The sequence below is a fragment of the Parasteatoda tepidariorum genome, chromosome 9 (assembly GCF_043381705.1).
Source record: "Parasteatoda tepidariorum isolate YZ-2023 chromosome 9, CAS_Ptep_4.0, whole genome shotgun sequence".
NCBI lineage: Eukaryota > Metazoa > Arthropoda > Arachnida > Araneae > Theridiidae > Parasteatoda > Parasteatoda tepidariorum.
In genome coordinates, this window is record NC_092212.1 from 10662988 (window position 1) to 10687043 (window position 24056).

Here is a 24056-nt window from a genome sequence, read left to right on the forward strand (position 1 = left end):
AATGTCGCCCTGCTTTGCATAGTTCAAAAAATATTTCGAAGGAAATATAACTTAACATTAAACACTCACTTAACATTAAACACTCATTAACTGAAACTGCGCTTTAAGTATTCTCATAATTGAAACTTGAGTAAACCCTTTTGCTCGATTGCTTTTTTCCAATTTATTATAATAAAATTTAATAATTATCTATTTTTCAATTTAGGAGTAAAATTTGATTTTATTACCGAAAGTTCACCACTAACTTTTAAATATAGTTTTTATTAATTTAAAGAAATTCCATTACAAGTCTCAATCAAAAGCATGGTTAATTGAAATAAATCTGAAAATTTCGTTTATTAAAATATACACTTTTGTTTTCAGAGCATTTTGTAGGAACATAGTTTTAGTTATCAAAATTAAAAAAACAGAAGGTAATTAATGTCAGGATATATTTTTACAAAGTTTGTTTTTACAAAAAGAAAGCAACAAGGAATGAAGGATTTTAAGTCGTGCAATCACTCCTGATATAAACGACAAAAATAAGGTTTTACCTTTAACCCTTTCGCGCCGACTGTCACAAATACGTGGCAGCAAAAAACCGCATCAATCAGGGTAAGAAATAAAATTAGAGGAATAACTATGCATTACTAACTTTAAGATACGTATAGTTTTGATCGAGAGTAACTCGCTTTTGGCTTTCATTTCTTACTTCAATCCTACATTTGACAACTTTTCATGAGTGTCGCTTAGAGTATTTCATATTCTTTTTATTTTTTTTTCAATATGTATTCTGTTTAAAAAAAAAAACTGAAAATCACTAAAAACTTCATTTAGTAGCTCAGCTGTTCTATCATATTTTCTTGAATGATATTTTTCGTGAATATTGACTTTTGCAAACTCTTAAAGTTTGTCGCCAAATTTTGGCACGTCAAATTGTAACCATCGAAAATTGAAAAAAAAGGTATACAACCCAAATCTGCGAGTTTTATGTTAGTGATATTCCAAAAGCTTATTTAAAGTAGAACAAACTTGTATCATTATTATAGATAAATATTTTTATTTTTTGTAATTGTGAATTAGTCAAATTTATCACAAACTGTCATTCGGCGTCCCTAGGTTCCTAGTCCCTAGTTTTCTGTCTATTCCCAGATCGTAACCCTGTCAATCCGTAACCTCAGGATTAATTAATTGAATTTAACACATCAGTTATTAGTTTTTTCCCTATGTATTACTAATTGAAGATAGTTTTTGACTAAAAATAATTAAAGTAAGCCTTTTTATGCATTTTATAACAATTTTACTTAATAATAAAATTTGTCAATTTATTTATGATACTAATAATTTTTGATGAAAAATAAAGGATAAATATGGAAAATTCAAAAATTTTAATTTTTTGTTTATACTTATAAGGGCATCAAAATTTTCGAAGTTCACGATTATTTTCTGATGTTTCATACATTTTCGAACAATTCTGGAGGTGTAAAAATAGTGTGCCTATTATTTTTTAATTTTTTTTTATTATCAAAAGTTAATGGTTCTAGAGATTCGCCCATATATATATAAAACTGCAATTATCTTTTTTTGTATACATTAGATTTTACAGCACTTCCAGATTTCTCTGATGTATAACTAATCTACTCTAAAATTAAATTTCATAACTCACAAATATTCCTAATTTCTCAACTTAGACCTCCCGCTATCGATCCTCCCTTTTCCAACACTTAATATTATTATTTCTGAGGAAGAAGCAGATAACCCCTCCCTAGGGTAAGAAAGTCTGATCTCAGTGTTATAGTCTGTCAGTCAATTGTGCTTCAAATTACTGATATACCTCTTACATTGCCACATAGCAAATCGTTTCAATGAATAGGCTGGTACAGAAAGGCATACACAAGCAAAACACCATCCTATTAAAGCATGTAGTTATCGTGGGCTACACCTTTTCATCGATGTTGGTTTGATATAAGATACAGATTCAAATGTAGGGGAATCTGAAAAATAAAAGGAAAAGATCCCTTCCTCATCAAGTACAAATCGTAGAAGCAAAAAAAAAAAAAAGAAATTTGGGGTCCCTGTTGCCTAATATATTGTTGCCTTTGGCTTAGGCTGAGATGTAGTACGAAGTACCTGCCCGCAGAGCGGGCACTCCTCTTCTTCGTCTGTGTTGATGCCCGTAGGCGACTAGAGTACTGTATTTATGGCAATAAAAACAGAAGAAATAGCAGAAGCACTGGTTGACGCAAGTTCATACTTGTTGTCGGGCTTATAAAATATGGGGCAAGTTAGGTATAATGCTAGGGGTGGATATTCCCGTGTCGGCGATCACATGAAGGTCACTTCACCTCTCTGGGAGTATCCATAGTAAGATGAGGGCAGGGGATATATTATTTGTAGCGCCTTGATAGCACACAATCTGATGATAGGAATGACGTTATTGGGTTATAAAGTCTCAAATCTGGTATTAATTCTTTATTCAGTAGTTCATTGAAGCCTCCTGGATCAGGTTTTTTTGCTTTACTAAAGAATGAGATATTTAGCTTACTGACATAATTATATTTCTTTATTTAAATATACTGGGCACCTGGGCTGCGAAGCTGCCCCTATCCCATTCATCATTAAATTACATACAGTAAGGTAAATACATTGATTTGGCGAACATTGTGGTAGCCATAAATAAAATCAAGCCGTTTGCCTGTGAAATAATAAAACAATGAAAAAATTCAATATGACAACTTGACGTTTTTACATAACACTAGAAATATTGATTGCAGACTTAAATTTAAAAATAAAGATAAAACATGATTTGATAAGTACAATAATTGATTTTTGAAAAATGAAAGACATAAAAGATGAATATAGATAAATCATACCTTAATACATGATAAAATAACATATTTGGAGAATATGCAGTAAATATATTGATCAGAGAAATATTGCTCATTAAATACAATACAATTTGCAAAAAAATTTAACGTGCATAAGTTGATAAATATGTATGCATAAATTGGCTATATTATCGGAAAATAAATCTTAATGTAATTTAATGTAACTTAAGTAAAAGTCTGTTGTGAAAAGTTCAGTGAATTTAACTTGAGAGTCTTGAAAATAAAAAAATGCAAAATAAAAAGTTATATTTTTAAAAACCACGTTTTAGTAGTGGAGAATAAGAATTAAGAAAAAAATTGGAAAACGAAAAACGTGGGGCGCATGAAATACATAACAGTAATGCTATATTAGTGTGTGTATGTGTGCTCTTGAGAATATGTGTACGTATATCAGTAATTGTAATTGTATCTGAATGTGGATGTGGAATATGCTTTTGTATATGCATATGTATGTGGATGTATATGTGGCTGTGCATGTGTATGAGTAAGAAAATGTGTATATGTATGTGTATATGTACTGTTATGTATTTCATGCGCCCCACGTTTTTCGTTTTTCAATTTTTTTCTTAATTATTATTCTCCACTACTAAAACGTGGTTTTTAAAAATATTACTTTTTATTTTGAATTTTTTTATTTTAAACTATGATTTTTTTAATTTTTAATTTTTATTTTATATTTTTAAAAAATTATTATTTTTTAATTATTATTCTTCACTACAAAAAACGTGGTTTTTAAAAATATATATTTTTATTTAGATTATTTTTCTTAGTCAAGAGTAGTCAAGACTACTACAAGACCACTACTAAAGTAATAGAACTTTTATTTTAAATTAGGGATACAAAAATCTTTATAGAAAAACAATACCTTTACGACTTTCATTAGTTTTATGCTGATGACAACCAAAACAATCTGGAAATGAATGAGGAAAAACAGGATCCTGCCACGTGATTTTTCAGCCAATAAAAATACTCCGACAACAAAAATCTTTTCACCTGACACGTAATAATTTGAAATAATGGAATCGACAATATAAGACAATCTCGAAAATAATTTTTTTTTAAAATTTTAATTTTATTTTACTTTACATGTCTTTTTTCTCTTCATTTTCATGCATTGTCATCCAATTCTGAACTGTGTGCTAAATTTGAAGTTTGTAGCTAGTCGGGAAGTTAGTTTAAAATCGATTACAAAATTCCACCCGGACAGACATACACGAAGGCAAGTTTATATAAACGTGGTAAAATAGAACTCACTGGGATTAGGATGTTTCTCCGATGATCCCCCGCAGAAGGCGGAGCACTTCTTCATTTTTGAGCAATTCCTGTAATTCTTTGATTAATGACACTAATTCATGAGACCTGTGGTTTTCTGCGCATTTTACACACTTTGCAGGTGCATTGCAGTGGATTTGCGTATGTCCATAATTTTGGTAGTTGTAACATGGTGTAGATCCTCGACCTCCTCGAAATCGTTCGATTTTGATCGGGATCTGCTGTATGTTGTTGACTTCGAATACTCTAAGGTGATTCGCCGTTGATGTTAGGATTATAAGAAAAAGTGGAAGGAGCCGATAGGTCTCTTCCATTCTCTTCTTAAACTGCACTATTTGAAAGGTTTCAATATTGTTTTTCTGTAATTCGGTATTGATGGCATCTGTTTTAAAGTCCACAGGCAGGCCCCGGACCAAAACCTTAGTAAATCTGGCTTGCAGTGTTATTTCAGGTTTGCTGAGCGGATCCCGTACTTTGTCAGTATCCTCCTCAGGTTCTGTTGTCCGCAAGATAGTGACGTCATCTGTGGAGTTATGTTGGTTAGAAGAAGGACAGCTGTTTGTAGACATGAGTGTAGAAACATCTTCAAATGTTTCGACTGCATTTTGCTTTTTCTTCTTCTTTTTTCTTTTCTTTGCTGGTGGTTCCGTATTATTGTTAATATTGATGTCCGCGTCAGTTTCTGTATTCGGTGTTGAATTCAGGTTTTCGTCTTTATTTTCCACGGTCATGTCTTCAGTGCTTGGATTAGTTTCAGTCATTATTGATTCGACTTGAATAGATTTTTTATTCATCTCCTTGTTTTCTTCTGCTTGAAAGTTCTTCCTCTTCCATCTGACATGATAAGCTGCATTTGTCAGTTTTAGGAAGTATGAGTACCCATAGTCTCCAGGGTAACTTGATCTTATTTGAATGAGCAGTTTGCTAAGTAATTTATCTAAGCGAATCAGCTCCTCTGTATCAAACTGATTGCAAAACTCTACAATATCGTCAATATGTTCATATTTAACTGGTGGAATATCATACCTGCCAACTTTTTAATCCTTTCCATTATAATTTTTCCCAGTGGTATTAAAATGGAATTAAAACTTCAATTTTAAGCAAACAAATACGTTGTATTTGAGAAAACTTAAGTTGACAACCATGCTAGTAGCGCATGTTGATTTATGTACTTAATTTTTGTAAGAATAGTGGTGATCAAAATCATTTAAAAATTAAAATTATAAAGAAAAAAAATAGTATATATTTANTCTGCTTGAAAGTTTTTCCTCTTCCATCTGACATGATAAGCTGCATTTGTCAGTTTTAGGAAGTATGAGTATCCATAGTCTCCAGGGTAACTTGATCTTATTTGAATGAGCAGTTTGCTAAGTAATTTATCTAAACGAATCAACTCCTCTGTATCAAACTGATTGCAAAACTCTACAAGATCGTCAATATGTTCATATTTATCTGGTGGAATATCATACCTGCCAACTTTTTAATCCTTTCCATTATAATTTTTCCCAGTGGTATTAAAATGGAATTAAAACTTCAATTTTAAGCAAACAAATACGTTGTATTTGAGAAAACTTAAGTTGACAACCATGATAGTAACGCATGTTGATTTATGTACTTAATTTTTGTAAGAATAGTGGTGATCAAAATCATTTAAAAATTAAAATTATAAAGAAAAAAAATAGTATATATTTACTACCACTTTAAATATGAAAATAAAATCTTCCGAAAAATCCGGAAGAATTGGCAGGTATGGAATATATCATTTTGAAAACCCACAGGCAGCAATTTCTTCTAATGAGGTGGATTACAATCAGATAGTGAGACCTTTCCACCACGAGCTATTTTATGATACGGCATGACTTGAAAAAACAAAATGGCTGGCTCAAAATCCAGACATGAAAATGGTCAGTTGTCAGAATTGTCTCTCTCGACTCAGGAACCTGACGAGATCAAAATCTGTATCACTCACCTTGTAACGTTCAGGATAATCAGCATCGCAAGGGAGAAGAGGATATCAGTAGAGCATGACCAGCATCAGTTATCGGAGTCGAAGACCCAGATAGTCAGCGACTGACATAACTATAATAAAACGATGAATCGTATAAACCTACGAACTATTTAAAAATAGCGGTAGATAAAAATCTTCTAAATTAAATCTATTAAACTAAAAATCACAATTCCTAAACTACCGCTGGAAAATGCTCATTCGCTGTTCGGAGCAAGTTGGCATTTCTGATATTACCTAAAAATAATTTAATACTTTTTAAGCAGAATGTTTATTACCAGTTAATATATTGCAGCGATTTCATTAAATAAATTAGTTTAATTTTTTTAGAGTATAAGCATGCATCTGTCCGTTATCTAGAATGATCCCATGGATCTTGCAATCTAATAAAAGTGGTATCCCGCTCATTTTTATCATTGTCAGCGATTAAGATTATGATACTGATTCATGCATTTTCATTCAAAAAAAGAATAGTTGGTAGTGGACACGAAATTATTGAAATATCAATTTTTGTCTCATTTTTATCTCCAATTCTTTCAATTTTTATAACACAAGAGAACCTTGTTGATGCTATTATTAACGACACTGTTCCTTGACGTAGAAATATTTAACCCTTTCGCACCGGACGGGACATGTGCTGTCCCAGTCTGCTAAATTTTTGATATTACGGTTGGGACAACATATGTACCAGTTACTGAAAAATATCTAGGACAGAAAATAACGCCCACTTTGGTCTCCAAACCGATTTCCAACCGACTTGCTCCGGACAGCGAATAAATATTTTCGAGTGGTAGATTATTAATTGGGATTTTTGTTTTAATAAATTCAATTTATTAGGCCACCACTATTTCTAAATAATTCGAAGGCTTCTTCCTCTTGTGAAGGGTCGAAATGAGTCGAAAAAGAGTTTACCCTGATAACAAGTTGTGACAGCTCGCTTATATTAGTGAGTTTTCTGAAACTGAAAACACTGAAGAGGAGACCGACAATGAAGTCGTTTCACTCAATCACAATGATTTGTTTGATGATGAAGTTGAACTCCAGAACCAGAATCCACCGTCATTTTCATGGTCCCATCCAACTAACTTTGCACCACGAATGCCACTAGTTACTTACATCAAGGGTCAAACAAATTTATTGGCATCAAAGCCACCGAAGTGTATTCTTTCTTCACGATCTTTCCCAATTTACATTCATTTACATTTACATTGCATTACATTACATTAATTCATTTACATTGCCCAGTGTTCGAACGAAAGTATAGAAATGGAAAGAAAGAACATTTGGAAATGCGAGCAAGCAAGTCAATTAGCAAAGGCCATCTTCCTCCAAAACTATATCACCATCAACAACAACGAGACTTTTCAATGTTGGAAACCACTTCCCAAGTGAGGGAAAAACGTGCAGAAGAGGAAGATGTGCATGGTGCACAAAAATGAAGAAACAGGCATGCTCGAAAATTGTGTGCACCTTTTGCAACGTAGCACTGTGCAAGAACTGTTTCCAGCCCTACCACACCCTCAAGAAACCAAGACTTTAAATACTGTTGTTCCTCCTCTACTTTCAATTTTTTACCTTTCGTATTTTATAACAATTAATTTCGAAAAGTGTTTATAAATAAACATGTTAATAAAAATTCTAAAGCAAATGTACATGAAAATGTTAATAAAAAAAAGCGTTGCCTAGAATAATCATCAAAAGGTTAAGTAAAATGTCAATAAATATGAGTTATTGACTCTAGAATTCCGGCCGGGATATATCCTGTCCCGGGGTTTAAATGCTTTGGGCTTACGGCGGGACATATGTTGTCCCATCAATGAAACTTGTGAAATAATTGTTATTGATTTTGCGCTGTTATGAGGACGTTTAAGCGTCTCCAATATCTTCAACCTTTTAGGCATAAAAGTTATGTTATCTAATAATCGCTTGAAGGAGAAATAACTGATCCCGACAATGGAGCGCACTTGGGCTGATTTTTCGCGGTATTGAAAGGGTTAAAAGGAATGTATAAATCTGCGTCAGGCGTTCTTTATTCAAATAACTTTTCTTTTCCTCTTGTTTGTATTATAGGTTATAAAGTAAACTGGCATCGGAAATTTTTATCACTGAGCTCCTCTGCATTTAAACTTTTAAGAAAATGTCTACAGAAAAAAAATATCTTCTGTAGATTTTAGACGTAGCTTATGAAACTATTTCTAAGTACTGATTGCTCATTTTATTTCGTCATTTTTTTTTAATCGGAGAAACAGTTACGTTTTTTGTTCTACTGATAACATCTGCCTTAAATCCAATAAGTAACATAGCTACCAATATTTTTATGGCAGTATAGCATCAACCATTATCATAGGTCTTTAATTCGTGAAAATCCATGCAAACGAAAACAGTGTGAAACGAAAAATACAAAAAAATTCGTAAAATGCTCTCTAGCTTCATAAACTATTCGTCACAGTCTTTAGGAAAGAATTTTAAGCTGTTAAGGCAAGCAAGCCCTTTATTTACAGAAGCGGCTGGCCAACACCTCCTATAACTGAAAGCCTCCACACGGATTTTTATAGGTAGTCCGATCAGACCATTGTGAAGGATATCCACTTTCCTCTCTCTATGAGGAAAAGTGGTCTATTATAAGAGGGCAAAACAATTTTCGTTTCTAACTTCAAAGCTAATTTAATCAATGAAACATATTTCAACTTTTGCAACATTATATTTGAAATGAATGAAATACAATATGAAAAATTTTACGTTGCATACTCTATAGATTTTAAAAGTTATAGTAAAATGAAAGCATATTCATTCTGGAAATTATGTTATCTCGTAATGAAGTAGGCGTTACTTTTCCTTATGCTCCTATTACAGTCGAAATTTGATAATTCGAAGGGCAAGGGGCCTCTGCAAAACTTCGAATTATCCGCAAAAATGTTATTTTTATGTCTTAAAATAATCACTCGTAACAGAAATTGCGAAACAAAGACTGTTTATTAATTTTAAATTAAAACGCTACAATTTTTTAAAATATTTAGCTATATCAGATTGCTTTAAAGAGCTAACTTGATATTTTCTAACAAAATCTTCAAGAGTATTTACAGCTCTAAACACAGCTTCACTTACGTCAGATTGTCCTTCTGCATAGCGTCTATATTCTGATAAATGAACGACTGCCTCACTTGAAGTTGGAATTGGCCTCTGTTCTTCTATCTCATCTTCAATATCTTCTTCGTCTTCTGTTGTAATATTCTTATTATTTAGAACTTCAGATAGAATATCTGTATCCGATAACTCTCCACAAATGTCTAGGTTTTCATCCTCTCTGACGTAATCATCGAACGGAATGTTGTCTTCCCATGCAACTGGGGGAGGTAAATTTTCTTCATCGAAAAGATCGCTAGGGACAGTGTTCCTGATGAATCCTACCTTCCGAAAGCAATTTGCTATTGCTCAAGTAATGTCGACTACAGTCCTGGTTTTTAATGGCGTGATTATGCACCAGTTTCCCGGAGTCGGATGCAAGGTGATCTCATGAAAAAAATAAACGCACCACTATTAGAGGAACACCTGTCAATCAACTGCCCGATGACCTTTGCAGGATGAATCACGTAGACATAACTTTTTTCAAGATCATGAAGACTCGCCTAGCCGGTGGCAATTTTTTCCTCCTCCGCTCCGACCAATGACATGTATGCATCCTATCACGTGATTCGAAATACCCTTCCCGTCGTTAACAGATTTCATTTCAATTGGGATTGGATCACTTACAGGGAAAGGGTAGGGGACTACCTGTAGCCAAGAACAGGTGCGGGTGGTCTAGGTCCATTTCCTCTTTATTCCTGTTCTGTTTGAGCAGATAAGACTATTCTCCCTCCCCCTTGTCATCCCTAAAAAATTTCCGTTATAGCTGAAAATAACCAGAATACTTTTCAAAAATAACTGCCATTAAACTAGATTTTTTCATTTTTGAAAAGGTAAAAACTTCGAATTAAGGAAGTTGAATTTCGAAATAACCAAGATTTTTTAGCATTAACTGAATATACATGTGTCTAGGGAAGGAAAAAAAAATTTCGAATTAAAGACGTTCGAATTATCCAAGTTTCACTACCAGTAAAACGACTGTCTTGTCGTGATAACCATAAAAAATTTATGGCGTTATACCATTAATAAAAAGTGAGGTTAGAATTACCCCTTCTCTCTCTTATCTACTGCCCTTCCGAGAAAACGCATTTTCTCTAGGGTTTTTTAAGAACGCCAAGGTTGCCGGAAGAAGAGCACAACTTTTGCGAATTAAAAATCTATATATACTTTTTCTAAAAAGAGAACTGGTAAAATTTAACATTTCTTTGTAATTTCTTTATATTTTAATGTCTAACACAGGTTTGGCCCAGATAATCTCTAGCAGATGTTTTTTCTGCCCTCCTAATATAGTAGGCACTTAATGTGGCCATTGGTGAGAAGTGAGAGGCTGGCCTTAGACCTCCAGTCGCAAGGCTGTCAGCCATTTCATTCCTATAAATTTTAATATGTAAAGGGACTATGTTAACATGCAATGGAAATGATGTCATGTTGATTGGAGATGAGCTATAATTTGTTCCCTAATAGAAATACTTGTTGCGTCTCTTATGACGTCTCTTAAGATATTTCAGCGTCGTCTCTAATGACGTCTCTTATGATATTCAAAGTACTCTAGGCGCACTGTTTCGATAGATAAATTTCTTGATCTCTGGGCCAATTCCTCAGTTTGCTCCAGAAATTCTATTTAATTAGACTTGGAACTTGATAATTTTAGTATAGACATTGTCGAGATGAGGTAGACAAGACAGCTGAAATGTTAAGCTTGAATCCCAAGTAGTCAAGCATGTGTTGAATCCCTAAATTTTGGCCGACCACTTTAATTTTCTATTTCATTTTATAACCGTCGCTGAACAGCTTACACAATTGTTTGGATTTACGACTACTAATGTAACCTTGTAGTTTTAACCCCCACTCAGAGGACAAGGGAACTCCTGGATTAAGTATTGGGAGAAATTTGAATTCGTGGAGGACTTTTCGATGCAACTAACCCGCATTTGTGTTACACAGAGAGGAAAGCTATTAAAACCATCCAAGTCTGACGGAAAGGTGACTCTGATGATCTGTTTGCCGCTGAAGTTATTTTACGTCAGCACTGTAGTCGGTGTAAGCCGGATGCTGAATTCGTATGCACCAGACAATGCTGGGATTTGAACACGTTTCGCCTCATTGGAAGGCGAATGCTCCATCCACTGAACCATCACGGCTGCGTCCACTTTAATTGATGGTTTTCTTGAGTATTTGTTTTTCTTGGGAAATATAATTGATGCTGTTTTTTGTATAGTGAATGTGAGATTTTGTTTTCTTGCCCAAACGACATATTTTATAAGTGTGGAAGAAGCCAATGGTGAAAGAGGGTTTTATATTGTACCACTGATCAAATTAAAAATGCCGTTTACAAATGCTATTATTAATTCTTACGGATTGTCTTTGGTAAAACTGTACTTGCAATTAGTAACCAAAGGTTTGGGCCTAGGCTCGAAGCGTGTGGTACCCAAAGCTTTTGTCTGATGGTTTCATCTTGGATATCATAAGTAATAAATCTGTCCGTAAGAAAACTATTAATTAGGAGAATAAGGGTTCTTGAGTGTTCGGTATCTATTAATACTTTTGCGATACTTGAAAGCAGGAAAGTGTCAAATGCTGACTTTATGATGAGTGAGATTCAAAGAGAATGTTTTTTTCCTTCCTGTTTTGTACATTTAATTCCTTTTGTTAGTTATTTAATAGCATTTGTAGTAGATAAGTATTTTCTATACATTACATTCATGTGTATTTTCTGCACTGTTTCTGTGGAAGTTTATAAAGAAAATATAGCTTTATTCACATACATTGTTTGTTCTTTTTTTAAAATAAGACTTAAGACAAAACGTATGACCTTAACATATCGCATCATAAACTGAAATAGATTAACATATCTTTATCTAAACCCCCTACTTACTAGGGAAGTGGGGAGACTTATTAGTCCCCCGAGTGGATTTTTAGGAATCATCAAAGTACAGATTTTATTTCATCATTTTTTTTCATCATAAAAACATTTTTATTTTTTGCCCTACCAATAATATTTGCCTTAAATCAAATAAGTAACATAGCTACCAACATTTTTATAGCAGTATAGCAACAACCATTATCATAGGTCATTAATTCGTGAGGGAATCATAGATGTGACTGCATAATTAAATTGCATAAAAACAGTAATCAGTATAAAGAAGCTGATTGTATATTTAGAATCAGGGCGGAGAAGGTATCTAAGATCCGTGAAAAAAATCACCTACGACGGAAAAAAAATCGTTCCCTAGTGTTATTTTGTATCAGACGGTGCGCAAACAGAAATAATTTCATTTTTTCTAATAATGACAAAGTATAAATATTTAAGCTTCAAAATTTTTTAAACTAGGACATATGAAGAGCTTGAACCAAGGAAAAGTAAAGGTGCAAATTCACAGATTGCTAATTCGGGCCAAATCGATTTAAAAATAAGAATAGGTTTATGCAGTTTTCTCCATACTATTCATAGTATGGCGAAGAACTACTCAATTGACTGATGAAAAAAGACTGATGTTTTGATGAGGTTAATAAGCAAAGAAGTTAAAAATGAATATTTTTTGTTGTGAAATTACTTTATGTAATTTTATAAAATCCTAGACATTCAAATATTCAAAATATAATAAAAAAAAGTAGAGCAACAAAGTACTTCCAAATAATGTAAATGCGTAGTTTCAGCTTTGTGGTACTTGACTCATTATCTAAATGCCGTTGGCAACATCACATATGATATCGAACATTTTTACATTTTTACGGAAAAAAAAGTCATATAACTTGACTGGAAATCTGATGCCACCAATGAATCCGTTTCGCATTTATCAGGTCGTATGGGTCCTGTGATGGTAGTAGTCTGATGACTGGAACACTAATGAATGCTTGGGTGAGCACATTATTAGGAAAGATGAGATGAAGCACAGATGCTTAAAAATTGATGAAGAGTACTCACAGATGAAATGCATATACAAGTGAGGGATGGAATAGAATTGATGTACAGAAAGAAAACAATAAAATAATTTGACATTTCAACGCCTCTTTGAGTACACGAATGAATAATAATTGTATAAACTTGCTATTGCCTTTTAATACTTCCTTTGGAGAAAAGCTAGGAAAGGATTTAAATGTTCTATTTTATTATTTATCCTTTTATTTCAAAAATATTCTCTGACTGGCCTAATCTTAAGATATTTCTTAGATATATTCTGAAAGTGATTACAGAAACTTGAATTTTTTTTTTTTTAATTTTTTTTTTTTGTCTTCGAATTCACCTACTTTAGAAAAACGCTTCCCAAATGGTGTTTCGCGTAACCCTATGGTTCCATGGGAGAGTTAAAGGGGTTCCAAGTGTTAGAACATTTTTTAATAGTTTCTTTTAACACTTTTAAACCTATAATGGTTAGATCTAATAAATAAATCATTGTTTACTTAACATTTTGAATGTCTTTAAGAAATTTTTTAAACCAAATTGCCAATAGAAAAGAAATGGCAGATATTTTTGAAAAAAAAAATATAATTTATCTTGTGACATATTGAATAAATTACTGAAAGGAAGTGCATTAATAAAAAATTGCTTTAGTATCTCCCGTCACGATCTTCAAATCAGAATGAAGTAATTAAATTCATCAGTAAACAAATATGTTTCCCTAATATCAATTTTCAACGTTTATGTAAGTCCTATTTAGTTTTCATTTCAACGAAAACCATAATTCGACATATTTCAGTCATTTTCAGCTTATATTTATAGACTCATATCTATACTAGATTCAGCACCAGAAGTGCGAAATCGATTGTCAGATATAAAGCCTAATATTAGATTTTTTTATAATGAAACGATGAAAAAATTTCAAACAATGAAAATGTTTTATTCCTCTTCCTATATGCCAGGAAAATAAAATAGTTTTTGTTGGTTAAAAAATTTACAATTGACTTTTTGTAGTTTTTGGTTTTTAATAGTTTAGTTTACATTTGGTATGTACAATCTAATGAGCTTAATTCATAAAGTCGGGGTTCAGCCGAAAGATGGTTGATCACTTGGGTTTTTTCAGGCAACGAAAATGGGAACCTCTGATTTATAAGCTCAAGAGTCTTTTGCAAGTTAGATATCTTATGCAAGTTAAACAAAACATTAGGTCTCGAAAACGGTAAAAAAGTGAGTTAAGACATAACACATGAGTTAGTGACTAAAATCTTAAAAACAACAGTGCCCCCATGGAAACGAGTACATGCTCATAACTAGGCAGCGATATACTAATTATACACTGGTGTTAGAAATGAAGAGAATTTGCAGACTTGGTAGATTATTTCTAGAAGTAATGGACCGAATATAATTAAATTTAGAATGTACGTACAGTTATACAATACGAAATAAATAACCATTCAACAATTGTAATACACACGCATGATCATGCGTAACAGTCGTTGGAGTCGGAGGGTTTGAAACAGCGATTGCANAAAAAAAAAAAAAAAAAAAAAAAAAAAAAAAAATGGGTAAATATGACGTATGGTCCCCTTTTACAGATATAAAAACCTTGCAGCGTGATTTCATACTTGAAATAAGGCAGTTCATCATTTCCAGCGGCAATTGGTCCCACTCGTTCAACAACGCTGTTTTCTCGTCCTAGATGGCGTAGAAGGGGGGGGTCGAGAGTTGCAGTTGCCCAACCCAGAGCATCCCAGATATGTTCTATAGGGTTGAGGTGTGGAGATCTGGCTGGCCAATCCATTCGGCTAATATCCTGATTCTCCAGAAATTCGTCGACCAGAAAAGCTCAAGTTTAACCTATCGTTAGCCAGCACCCCATGCTATCTCTGAAAACGGCGCGAAATGTCAATAAGGTGAAAAACCACAGTTTTGAAAAAAATAAAAATAAAAAGCTTTCATTCTCCATTTCTTTTTTTAATATTTAAAATCTTACTCCGATACTGCGCTAACTAGTCTTAAAAAATATTAATAATTCATTGATTTTGATATTTTTTAGCTCGGTCGAAGAATGCCGCCAAATTTGGCGACTTTCAAATAAGTTTAATAACTTTTAAAATACTTAAGTTGTTATTTGCTCGTTCTAAGGCCCATATAATTCTTCACGGCAAGATGACGTGCGTCGTTTGAAATTATTGTTTTGCTTAAAGTATAAGGCATTCAAACTGTACTGAAAGAAAACACAAATAATTAAGATCAAAAGGAAAAAACTTCTTTGAAAAAATCGCGCTAAGAAGCAGCAGAAATTTCAGAAAAAAGTATCAATACAAAACAAATGAAATAAAATAAAAATATTCTCGTTCAAACTGTGACTTTTTATTTTCCTTGGCAAAAGTGCTTCGAAAAACCATGTTAAATGGAAATAATGAAATCAGTATCGCCAGTTCTCATGGTTATCTGGCTCACGTGGAAAAAAGATTTACTGATTTCACTGAAGATAATGGCTTTATTTAAAGTTTTATAAACCGTTGTTTAGAAAATGCATCTCAAAATGCTGAGAAAGTCACAGCATTACTTGAACAATGTACACGTCATTGTCGAATTATATTGTTGTAGAACTTTTTATTAAGGACGTAGCTTTAAAGTCACGTTTCAAAAACGAGATTAGCTTGCAATGAGCATATAAAAGAAAATCAATAAAGATAAAAAACACTCGTTTGAAGAAATGTTTAAGATTAACATATTAAAAGAAAATGAATTACTGATACTTTCAAAAAAAAAAAATTTTTCAGTATATATAAATTTAATGTCATCAATATATACTCATCATAATCTGCAATTACTGTCATATTCCAGTTGCCCAAAGGCATCACCACATAAGAAAGTGTCAATTGTCCGCCTCGCTGACAGCCACTCTGAATGTTAGTCTAGTCCAAGTCCAATATTTTACTATGTACTACTTTTGATCACTTTTCATATTCTAGTCGCTCAAGGGCAGGGCATTACTATAGAATTTGGTTGTCCACTGCAGGGACAGGCGCTACGTTATATCACTCAGGTCAGCGATTCTCAACCTGTGGGGCGGAAAATATTATTTCAAAAAATTTGTTAAGTGGATNCTTCAAATCCCCATAATAATTCAGCAAGCTCATCTTGCAGGTTGATGTCCACGTTTTCAATTTGAGCAGAAAATGGCACAATAATCCAATCAGGGATGTCAATGTTTTCCAAATCGACAAAACGCAGTTTAAAATCGTCGCTCAATTTTTGAAGATTACCTGTATATATTTCCTCTTCTTCTTTTATTTCTAATTGTCACATATCTGAAAAATACTGATAATCCTTCGACCAATCGACCCTTCCGGTTCGGATCGACCCCCTGGCTCAGATCGACCCCCGCTTATGTTAAATAGAACCCTTTGGATCTATATAGACCACTTTGGTGACCTATGTTCGAGTTGTTCACGTGCAGGGCATTACTATAGATCAGTGTTTCTTAACCTTTTTGATACAATGGACCCCTTTCAAATTTTTTTTAGAAGTCACGGACCACCCATCTGAGAAAAAAAATTGCAAAAAACAACAATTTTTAGTATTTAATTTATTTTAGCATTTACTTTTATTATTTCAATAGTATACAAAATATTTAAAACTAAAATTTTCAGTCTGAAGGCTGTTGCTGCTTTTCCTTAAATAATAAATTGAATAGAGGGATGGTTTTCGACAAACAACACGCATAGCATGTTTAACATTCAATCGATAACGATGTTTTGTTTTTATTGTAACAACTCTGGAAAGTCCAGCTTTGTTAAGATACACTGTGGCTAACGTAATTATAACTGAAATAACTCGTTTTACATGCAATGGGTAGGCTACTTTCACAGAAGACCAGAACTATCCGAGTGTTTTTGAATCCAAATCCATTTTCAGCAAGAACTTTGTTCTAAGATCAATAAGCTCATCTCTGGTAAGGTTCATAATCATCGATACAGTCAATATCACAAAGAAAAGGATGACGAATCCACAACTCATCTTTTATCTTTATCTCATCTAAATTAAAATATTTTTTCAATGAAACTTGAAGTACTTCCAGGTGTACACAGATTTCATTTTTCAAGTTATTCAGTAACAAGTTATCTTGCCAAAATCCATTTTCAGAAAGTACTTCGTCCAACATTTAAAAGTTTGCATCTATCTCATTTTGAATTCTATTTTTTTCAAAGTGGCATCTTCAATTAGAATGCTTGTAGTTTCTCAGCTGCATCCATAATGGTGATATCGGGTCCTTGAATTAAAAGACTTATATTGTTCATGTGGTTAAAATTATCTGCCAGGTAAGCCAATTTATAGGTAAAATCTTTTTTGTTTAAATATTCGAAGAATGAGTTATCTTTTTCTTCTAGAACAAGTGATAATTCGATCTTCAACAAGAAAAATTGCTGCAAAACCTGCCCTCGTGACAGACAGCGCAATTCCGTGTGGTACAGAAGTACCTCATGTTCTGCGTTCATTTCTTGACACAGCGCTTTAAAGAGACGATGATTAAGAGCTCTACGTCTAATAAAATTTACAGTTTTGGTGACTTTTGATAATGCTTCTTTTAAGCTGGTTGGAAGAGTTTTGTAGCCAGTGCATGCTTATGTAAAAAACAATGAGTAACAAGAACATTAGGAGACTTTTTTTTCACCAACTGGGCAAAACCAGATTTATTGCCAAGCATCACAGTTGCTCCATCTGTACGAAGTGAATGAAGTTTTTCTTCCCAGCCGAAGTCTTGCTTGGTAAAGAAAACATTTAACATTGCTAAAACATCAACTGCCTTTGTAGTTTGCAAAAGAGATTCACAAAATAAAAATTCTTCTTTGATAGTATCAAGAGACACGTAATGAACAAAAACAAGAAGTTGACTATAATTCGAGATATCTGTAGTTTCATCCAGTTGCATACTAAAGGGAAATGGCGATACTTTCAATTCATCGATGATCTTTTTCAAGATATTGCAAGAAATTTCAACTATTCTTGAATGTGTCACATCATTTGAAAATGGAATTGCCTCAAGTTTTTTTTTTCTGTTCCAATCTACAAACTAATTCAACCATCTCCAGCGCACATGGCTTAATTAACGTCTCTCCAATAGTATGCGGTTTCTTGCTTTTAGCAATATGATATGCAACTTTGAGAGATGCCTCAACCAGAGGTTTTTGTGGAATACCAAATCCAAGTTTGTCTAATGTTCCAGATTTCAAAAACTGGGCTTTCTTCTTAGTAAAAAATTCTAGATCTAGTAACCTGAACAAGGTGTCAAATGTACGTAGCTTGATAGGGGATAATAAAAATAGTACAGCGGACGTCATCAGGGGGTTGCCCCTGATGGTGCAAACTGAAAGCCGGTTAGTGGAGGATGTTAAAAATATGACAGGGATATTAGAGGGCTGTGTGCAGTCCGTACTGAATTTGGGGTATCTCGATCACCTAGTTTCAAATATGTATGTATTTTCACCTTTTAGAAAGAAAAAAAGATCAATGTTATTTAAATATTATTGATCCAAACGTTTTGAAAATAAAGAGCAGTCGGTGGACCCCCAAAATATGACCCATGGACCCCTAAGGGGTCCATGAACCACAGGTTAAGAAACCATGCTATAGATGAAGAATTTGGTTGTCCAATTCAGGGAGGTTCGTTATATCACTCAGACCAAGTCTAATAATTTATCTTGCAAAGAGACGCTGTCAAAAATAATCATAGACAACGACCGGTTTGTCCTTGTAATTAATTACAGGTTGACAAGGGCGCCGGCAGAATAATATAAAAGGGGGCGCAACCCTCTAACAAACTACTCTCCCCCCTAAAAAAAGTATTCTGTTACATTTTGCTTTGTTATTACACATACTTCCATCTGTTAATTTTTTTCATCTATTTTAATAGAGAAAATTCTTATGAATCCCTCGAATACATCGATTTAGTTATTTAGGCCACACCGTTTCATCCAGCTGTAGCGGGAGGCAGTCAAAATTGGCCTAACTCTTCCAGCTACTACGTGCACTATTGAACGCTAGTACAATGCGAAGCATCAAAACATGGAATCCGCCTACAATGTTTCACGAGAGATAAAGTAGTTTGTGCATGCTCAGTGTGCGTAAGAAAAGATGACTCAGAATTCACTGAAAAAGTTATTAACAGATTTGACAGCTAACAAGACGATTACAATTCTTGTTTGATTATACAATTTTTTAATTGTTATGTATCAATAATTACTTACTTATTTGTTCTTGAATAAAAATATTTTTAATAAAAAAATTTTATAATCAAATTTTTTTCTGTATCTCTGTAATTGTTTAAAAAGAAGCCAGGGGGGGGGTGCAAGTGCACCCCCTTTCAACCCGCTGCCGGCGCCCTTGCAGGTTGATAGTCGAGCATTTTAGACACTATGAGCTATTTGTAGAAAATGAGAAGCCAGTGTAAACCGATTTTAGTGTTTATAACAGGAACGCCTATCATGCATACCTCTATTTTCAACATATAGTAATCTTAGAATCGGTGTATTAACATGTGTAGAATATAGGCGTTTCTATCTCAGCATTGCTAGAAGCTTGAAAAAAAAAATGGAATGGATGAAAATTTTATTCCAAGTAAAATACACTATTAGCCGCCATAGCAGTGACCTTTTATTAAACGTTTTTGGGAGGAAGTACAAAAATAATAATTTTTAGATCTTTCTGTAGCAATATTAAATTGAAGCATATTCCTCTCAGTATCTCCAGTTCCAACGGCTATCTGGCGTACGTGAAAAAGCATTTGCAGATTTCACTGAAGATAATGGTTTTATTTAACGTTTTAACAACGTTGTTTGGAAAAATGTATCACAAAGTGCAATAAAAACTGTAGTATCCTTTGAACTAAGGCTCCTATACTATCAGAGCTGACCTATCAAGCTAATATTGGAGCAAACAAGTTCGCAAGTTAACGTTATTCTAATATTCGTTATTTTATTACAGAGATGCCAACTGTAGCGGACGCGCTGAAATAATTTAAAAAGCGGTAAATAACTACAAAGTAAATTTTGCAAATAGTTGACAATATTTGGTTGCTTTTAAAAATGTAAAGCATATTATAAGTACTACCGATGTACCGATGTAAAATAAGTTTTACGAAGCCTCTAGCCGACCGGGCTATCTACTTCTTCATCGAAGATGATGTGGCAATAAGGGAAGATTGGGGTAAGGGTGTCTGGAGAAGCGACAATACTTCTTCGTCTTTAAGCAATTCTTGTAGTTCTTTAATTAAGGAGACCAATCTATGTGCAGATGATGCTGGGGTGGTCTTCTTCTGTCTTTGATTTTTTCTACAGGGGCGGGCCTCGCACCCTGAGAAATTGGAGGTGTGATTTTGTTGCAATTGCAACAAGTTGCAGGAGTGTCCCTTGGTTTCTTGCATTGAAAAGAGTGGTGCCCTTCGGCACACTTCATGCACTTTGGAGGGCTTGAGCAAGAGATCTGGGTGTGTCCAAAGGCCTGACAGCGGAAACACTGTATCGGCCGACGGCCGCCGTGGAACCGCTCAACGCTGACCGGGATGTCTCTGATTTTGTCGGTGAAATACACTTTCGTGTGGTTGGTCAGCATGGGTAGGATCACTAGGAAAAGTGGGAGGGGCCGACAGGCTCCGTCCACCCTCCTCTTGAACTGGATGATCTTGTGCGTTTAGATATTTAATTTCCCTAATTCAAGGGAAATTAGGTCTGGGTCGAAGTCCCTTGGGAGGCCACGAAGGAGCACTTTCAGGAATTTAGCTGATTTCACATCATTATTTGCTGGCCCTAAAAAGAGCCTGGAAGGTGCGGCGTCGGTGGGAGCTTCCTCGGTGGTCTCCATCGGGGCTGGTGGGGGTGACTCCGGCGGTGGAAGAGCAGTGGAAGGTGGTTGGCAGGCAGTAGGCTTAGTTGGGGGAGAGGCTGCTTTCGTCTTCTTTTTCTTCCTTCTCTTCTTGGCTGGAGGCTTAGTGGAGGGAATATCTGGGAACGCTGTTTCGGATGCCGAGGCCTCCTCATCTGGTTCTGTTGTCTCTGTTGTTTCAGGAACGCTGGGCTCGGGAGCGGGCACAGGCTCTTCAGTCTCAGATGTTTCGAGGGCGCTGGGCTCGGGAACGGGCACAGGCGCTGTCAAAGTTGCTACGTCCTTCTCGGGAGTCGGGGTGGGATCATTCTTGGCCATTAATTCCAGGAAATAATTCGCATCGTAGCGTCGAAGTTTCGCTCTGGTCAGAGATCTTCGCACATCTTAGTGGCGTCGTCCATTGCAGCATCTAAGGAAGCTGAGATATTAGGTGAGGAGTCTTGACTACGGCCGGGAGGTGAAACCTTCCCGCCGCGGGCAGTTCGATGATAAGGCATGATTCTGAATCGTCGGAGCTTGATTGAGCACAACCTACTCTCAGTTGAGTTGGCTATCGAATCCAAAATCGAAAATCAATCGGAGAATAGAAATTATCTATAATATAATGTTTGGTTTAAATACTGATATACATTTGTTTTCCTTTAAATGTTATTCTTATATAAGTAATTATGATGTCTATATAAAAACTTGATCTTACCTAATTTGGATGTGGATATTTTAAATTAAACACTAATTTTGTTCAAAAAATACATATGTTTTTTATAATGCTTTTCAGTTTATTTAAAAAAAAAATTCTAAATGTACAAATTTATAACGTGCATAAACAATTACAACGTACATAAACAATTGACTGCTTTGAAAATAAAACTTGAGACAAAAGATACAGGATATATTATAGCCTTCTTCCCACAACACCCTACGAATAAGAAAGGTGAGGGCACTTTCATTTTAACTTGAAAGAATTTGAAGAAAATTACTGTTCAGAATTTATGTATATAAGGATGCCAACTGTTCCGCTTTCTGCTAAAGTTTTCATAAATTTGCAGTGGACAAAATTGTAAAACTTGTAAATAAGAATAATTACGTTTGCGTTTTTAAGTATCACCATCAGGGCCATTTTTACGTCAGGGCAGTCGGGGTGTTACCCCTAGGTCTATTCTTTCGTATCTTTTTTTTAATTAAAAAGAAAGTGCAAGGAAAGAACTGCTGAAAAGAATTTTTTAAATTTGTAATCATACATTTAGATCCCTTGAAATAGAAAGAAAAGAGAGGATTCTTTCTGGGAATTATTTCTTCCCTCTGAAGAACAATAACGCTGAGAAAAGAGGGATCAAAAGCATTCAGTTCATTGTATATATCACTCCTGTTGTATTTGACAATTGTTTCATCAATGATTTATGAGTCTGACCACTAAAAAAAGAATACTATGTATTATTTACATTTGAGAATCTTTTTTTTTAATTATTTATCTATTTATTTATTTTCATAATGGCAGGCACTTTTTTTTTTTTTGAGGCAGTGCTCAAATAAACTTTTTCTTTGAAAATTATTTGATTCAAAAATACACTCTCTGATCAATGTATTCGGATCAATCGGAACTAAATGCAGACGTGGATTATAAATAAAATCCTTTACCACAATGGTCTTTTTCAAGGCTGCTTATCGAAGCTCCTAGGGGAAAAAAAGGCATAGTTTGAGTGCCTTATACTTGAAGCAATGCGATGATTTTAGGCTATACATATAATCTTGCCGTAAAGAATTATCTGTGCTTTATAATGGACAAATAATTTAATATAAATTTAATTAATAATTTAAATAATTTAATTATATATTACTCCTGTTGTAGTTGACAGTTGTTTCAACTGTCTTATAGTAACTGTTTAACTTATAAGTCTAACTGTTTAACTTATGAGTCTGACCACTAAGAAAGAATACTACGCGTTATTTTACATTTGCAAATGTTTTTTATTATTATTTATTTATTTTTAAAAGGCTGGCATTTTTTTATGGTAGTATCTTTCATTCCTTACCACGGGAGATGTCTCGAGTTTTGTTCATTTAACGTTAACCAGTGAGCACCTGTGACCCTAAGTCACGGAGGCGAGCAATACTACCTATGCCACGCTGCCTCATATACCCATTCATAGGGTGAGCCACATTCACACAAAGAACAACAGAGAGAGAGAGAGAGAAACATCCATGCCCTGAGCGGGTTTTGAACCCGCAACAATTGACTTCCCAGTTAGGAGCACTGACCACTCGGCCACCTGACTGGCACATTTACAAATGTTGTGAACAAGATTTCTTGAACAAGATACCTTCCTGAAATCTTTCCCGGAAATCCATTCGTAGACCCAAAGATCATTATCTATGCAATCTCTGGTTTTAAAAAGAAAAAAATATTGCAATTTCTGAAAAAATAAATTTTTATGGAAGGAAAACATGGAGGCCCCTTGTCATTCAGTCCCTATCCTTGCAAAAAATTCTATCTTTCAAAAAATCCTATCCTTGGAGCACCTGAAATCATCTTGCGTTCAAACTCAGTTAACATAGGCCATTGTGACTAGAGCTTTAAGAATTTCAGTAATCATGTCAATATTCTAAAGGCCACTTCAACAGACAGCTGGAAAACCAGAGTGGATGAAGTTGGCATCTCTGAGAATATCCAGTTACAAATGATAGAGCTGAAACAAATGTCTAAACACTATGTATTTGAAAATAGGAGCTGTCCTATAAATATGACGCTGGGTGATACAAGGTTAACGCATTAATAACATGTGTCTATACAAAATTGTAATCATTACTATATATTTTATTACGAAATTATCTTTTATTATCGATTTAGAAAGAGAAAAAAAATGAAGATGAATGATCTTTGGGATTGGTAAGCAGAACATACAGGGGGCTGAACCTGTGAGTTAATAAGAAAGGTATAAAATAACTTCTCGATCGTATTATATCTACCGGTCATATTGAAGTGTTGTTTCATCGCTTTTATACA

At 34.2% G+C, this 24056-nt stretch overlaps 2 protein-coding genes across 2 annotated transcripts; both read right to left on the minus strand.

Annotated features, from left to right (window-relative positions):
- Window positions 1-17762: 17762 nt before the first annotated feature.
- On the minus strand, window positions 17763-20785 carry LOC139426514 (protein FAM200C-like). The gene is made up of 3 exons (XM_071185736.1): window positions 20454-20785; window positions 18250-18451; window positions 17763-18146 (listed from the first exon to the last, which is right to left on the minus strand). The coding sequence occupies exons 1-3, from the start codon at window positions 20783-20785 to the stop codon at window positions 17763-17765; spliced, it is 918 nt and encodes a 305-aa protein (XP_071041837.1).
- Window positions 20786-20863: 78 nt separating this feature from the next.
- On the minus strand, window positions 20864-21373 carry LOC107448702 (mucin-7-like). Its single transcript, XM_016064002.2, has one exon. The coding sequence runs from the start codon at window positions 21371-21373 to the stop codon at window positions 20864-20866; it is 510 nt and encodes a 169-aa protein (XP_015919488.2).
- Window positions 21374-24056: the final 2683 nt, after the last annotated feature.

Bases quoted from the DNA above. Each gene is read 5' to 3' on its own strand.
- LOC139426514 (XM_071185736.1), bottom strand. From the start codon at position 20,785: ATGCTGACCAACCACACGAAAGTGTATTTCACCGACAAAATCAGAGAC. The intron at 18,452-20,453 runs GTCTCCTTAATT...CACCTTGTTCAG, and splicing joins CATCATCTGCACATAGATTG to GTTACTAGATCTAGAATTTT. The intron at 18,147-18,249 runs GTTTGTAGATTG...ATCTTGAAAAAG, and splicing joins CGCTGGAGATGGTTGAATTA to ATCATCGATGAATTGAAAGT.
- LOC107448702 (XM_016064002.2), bottom strand. From the start codon at position 21,373: ATGGCCAAGAATGATCCCACCCCGACTCCCGAGAAGGACGTAGCAACT.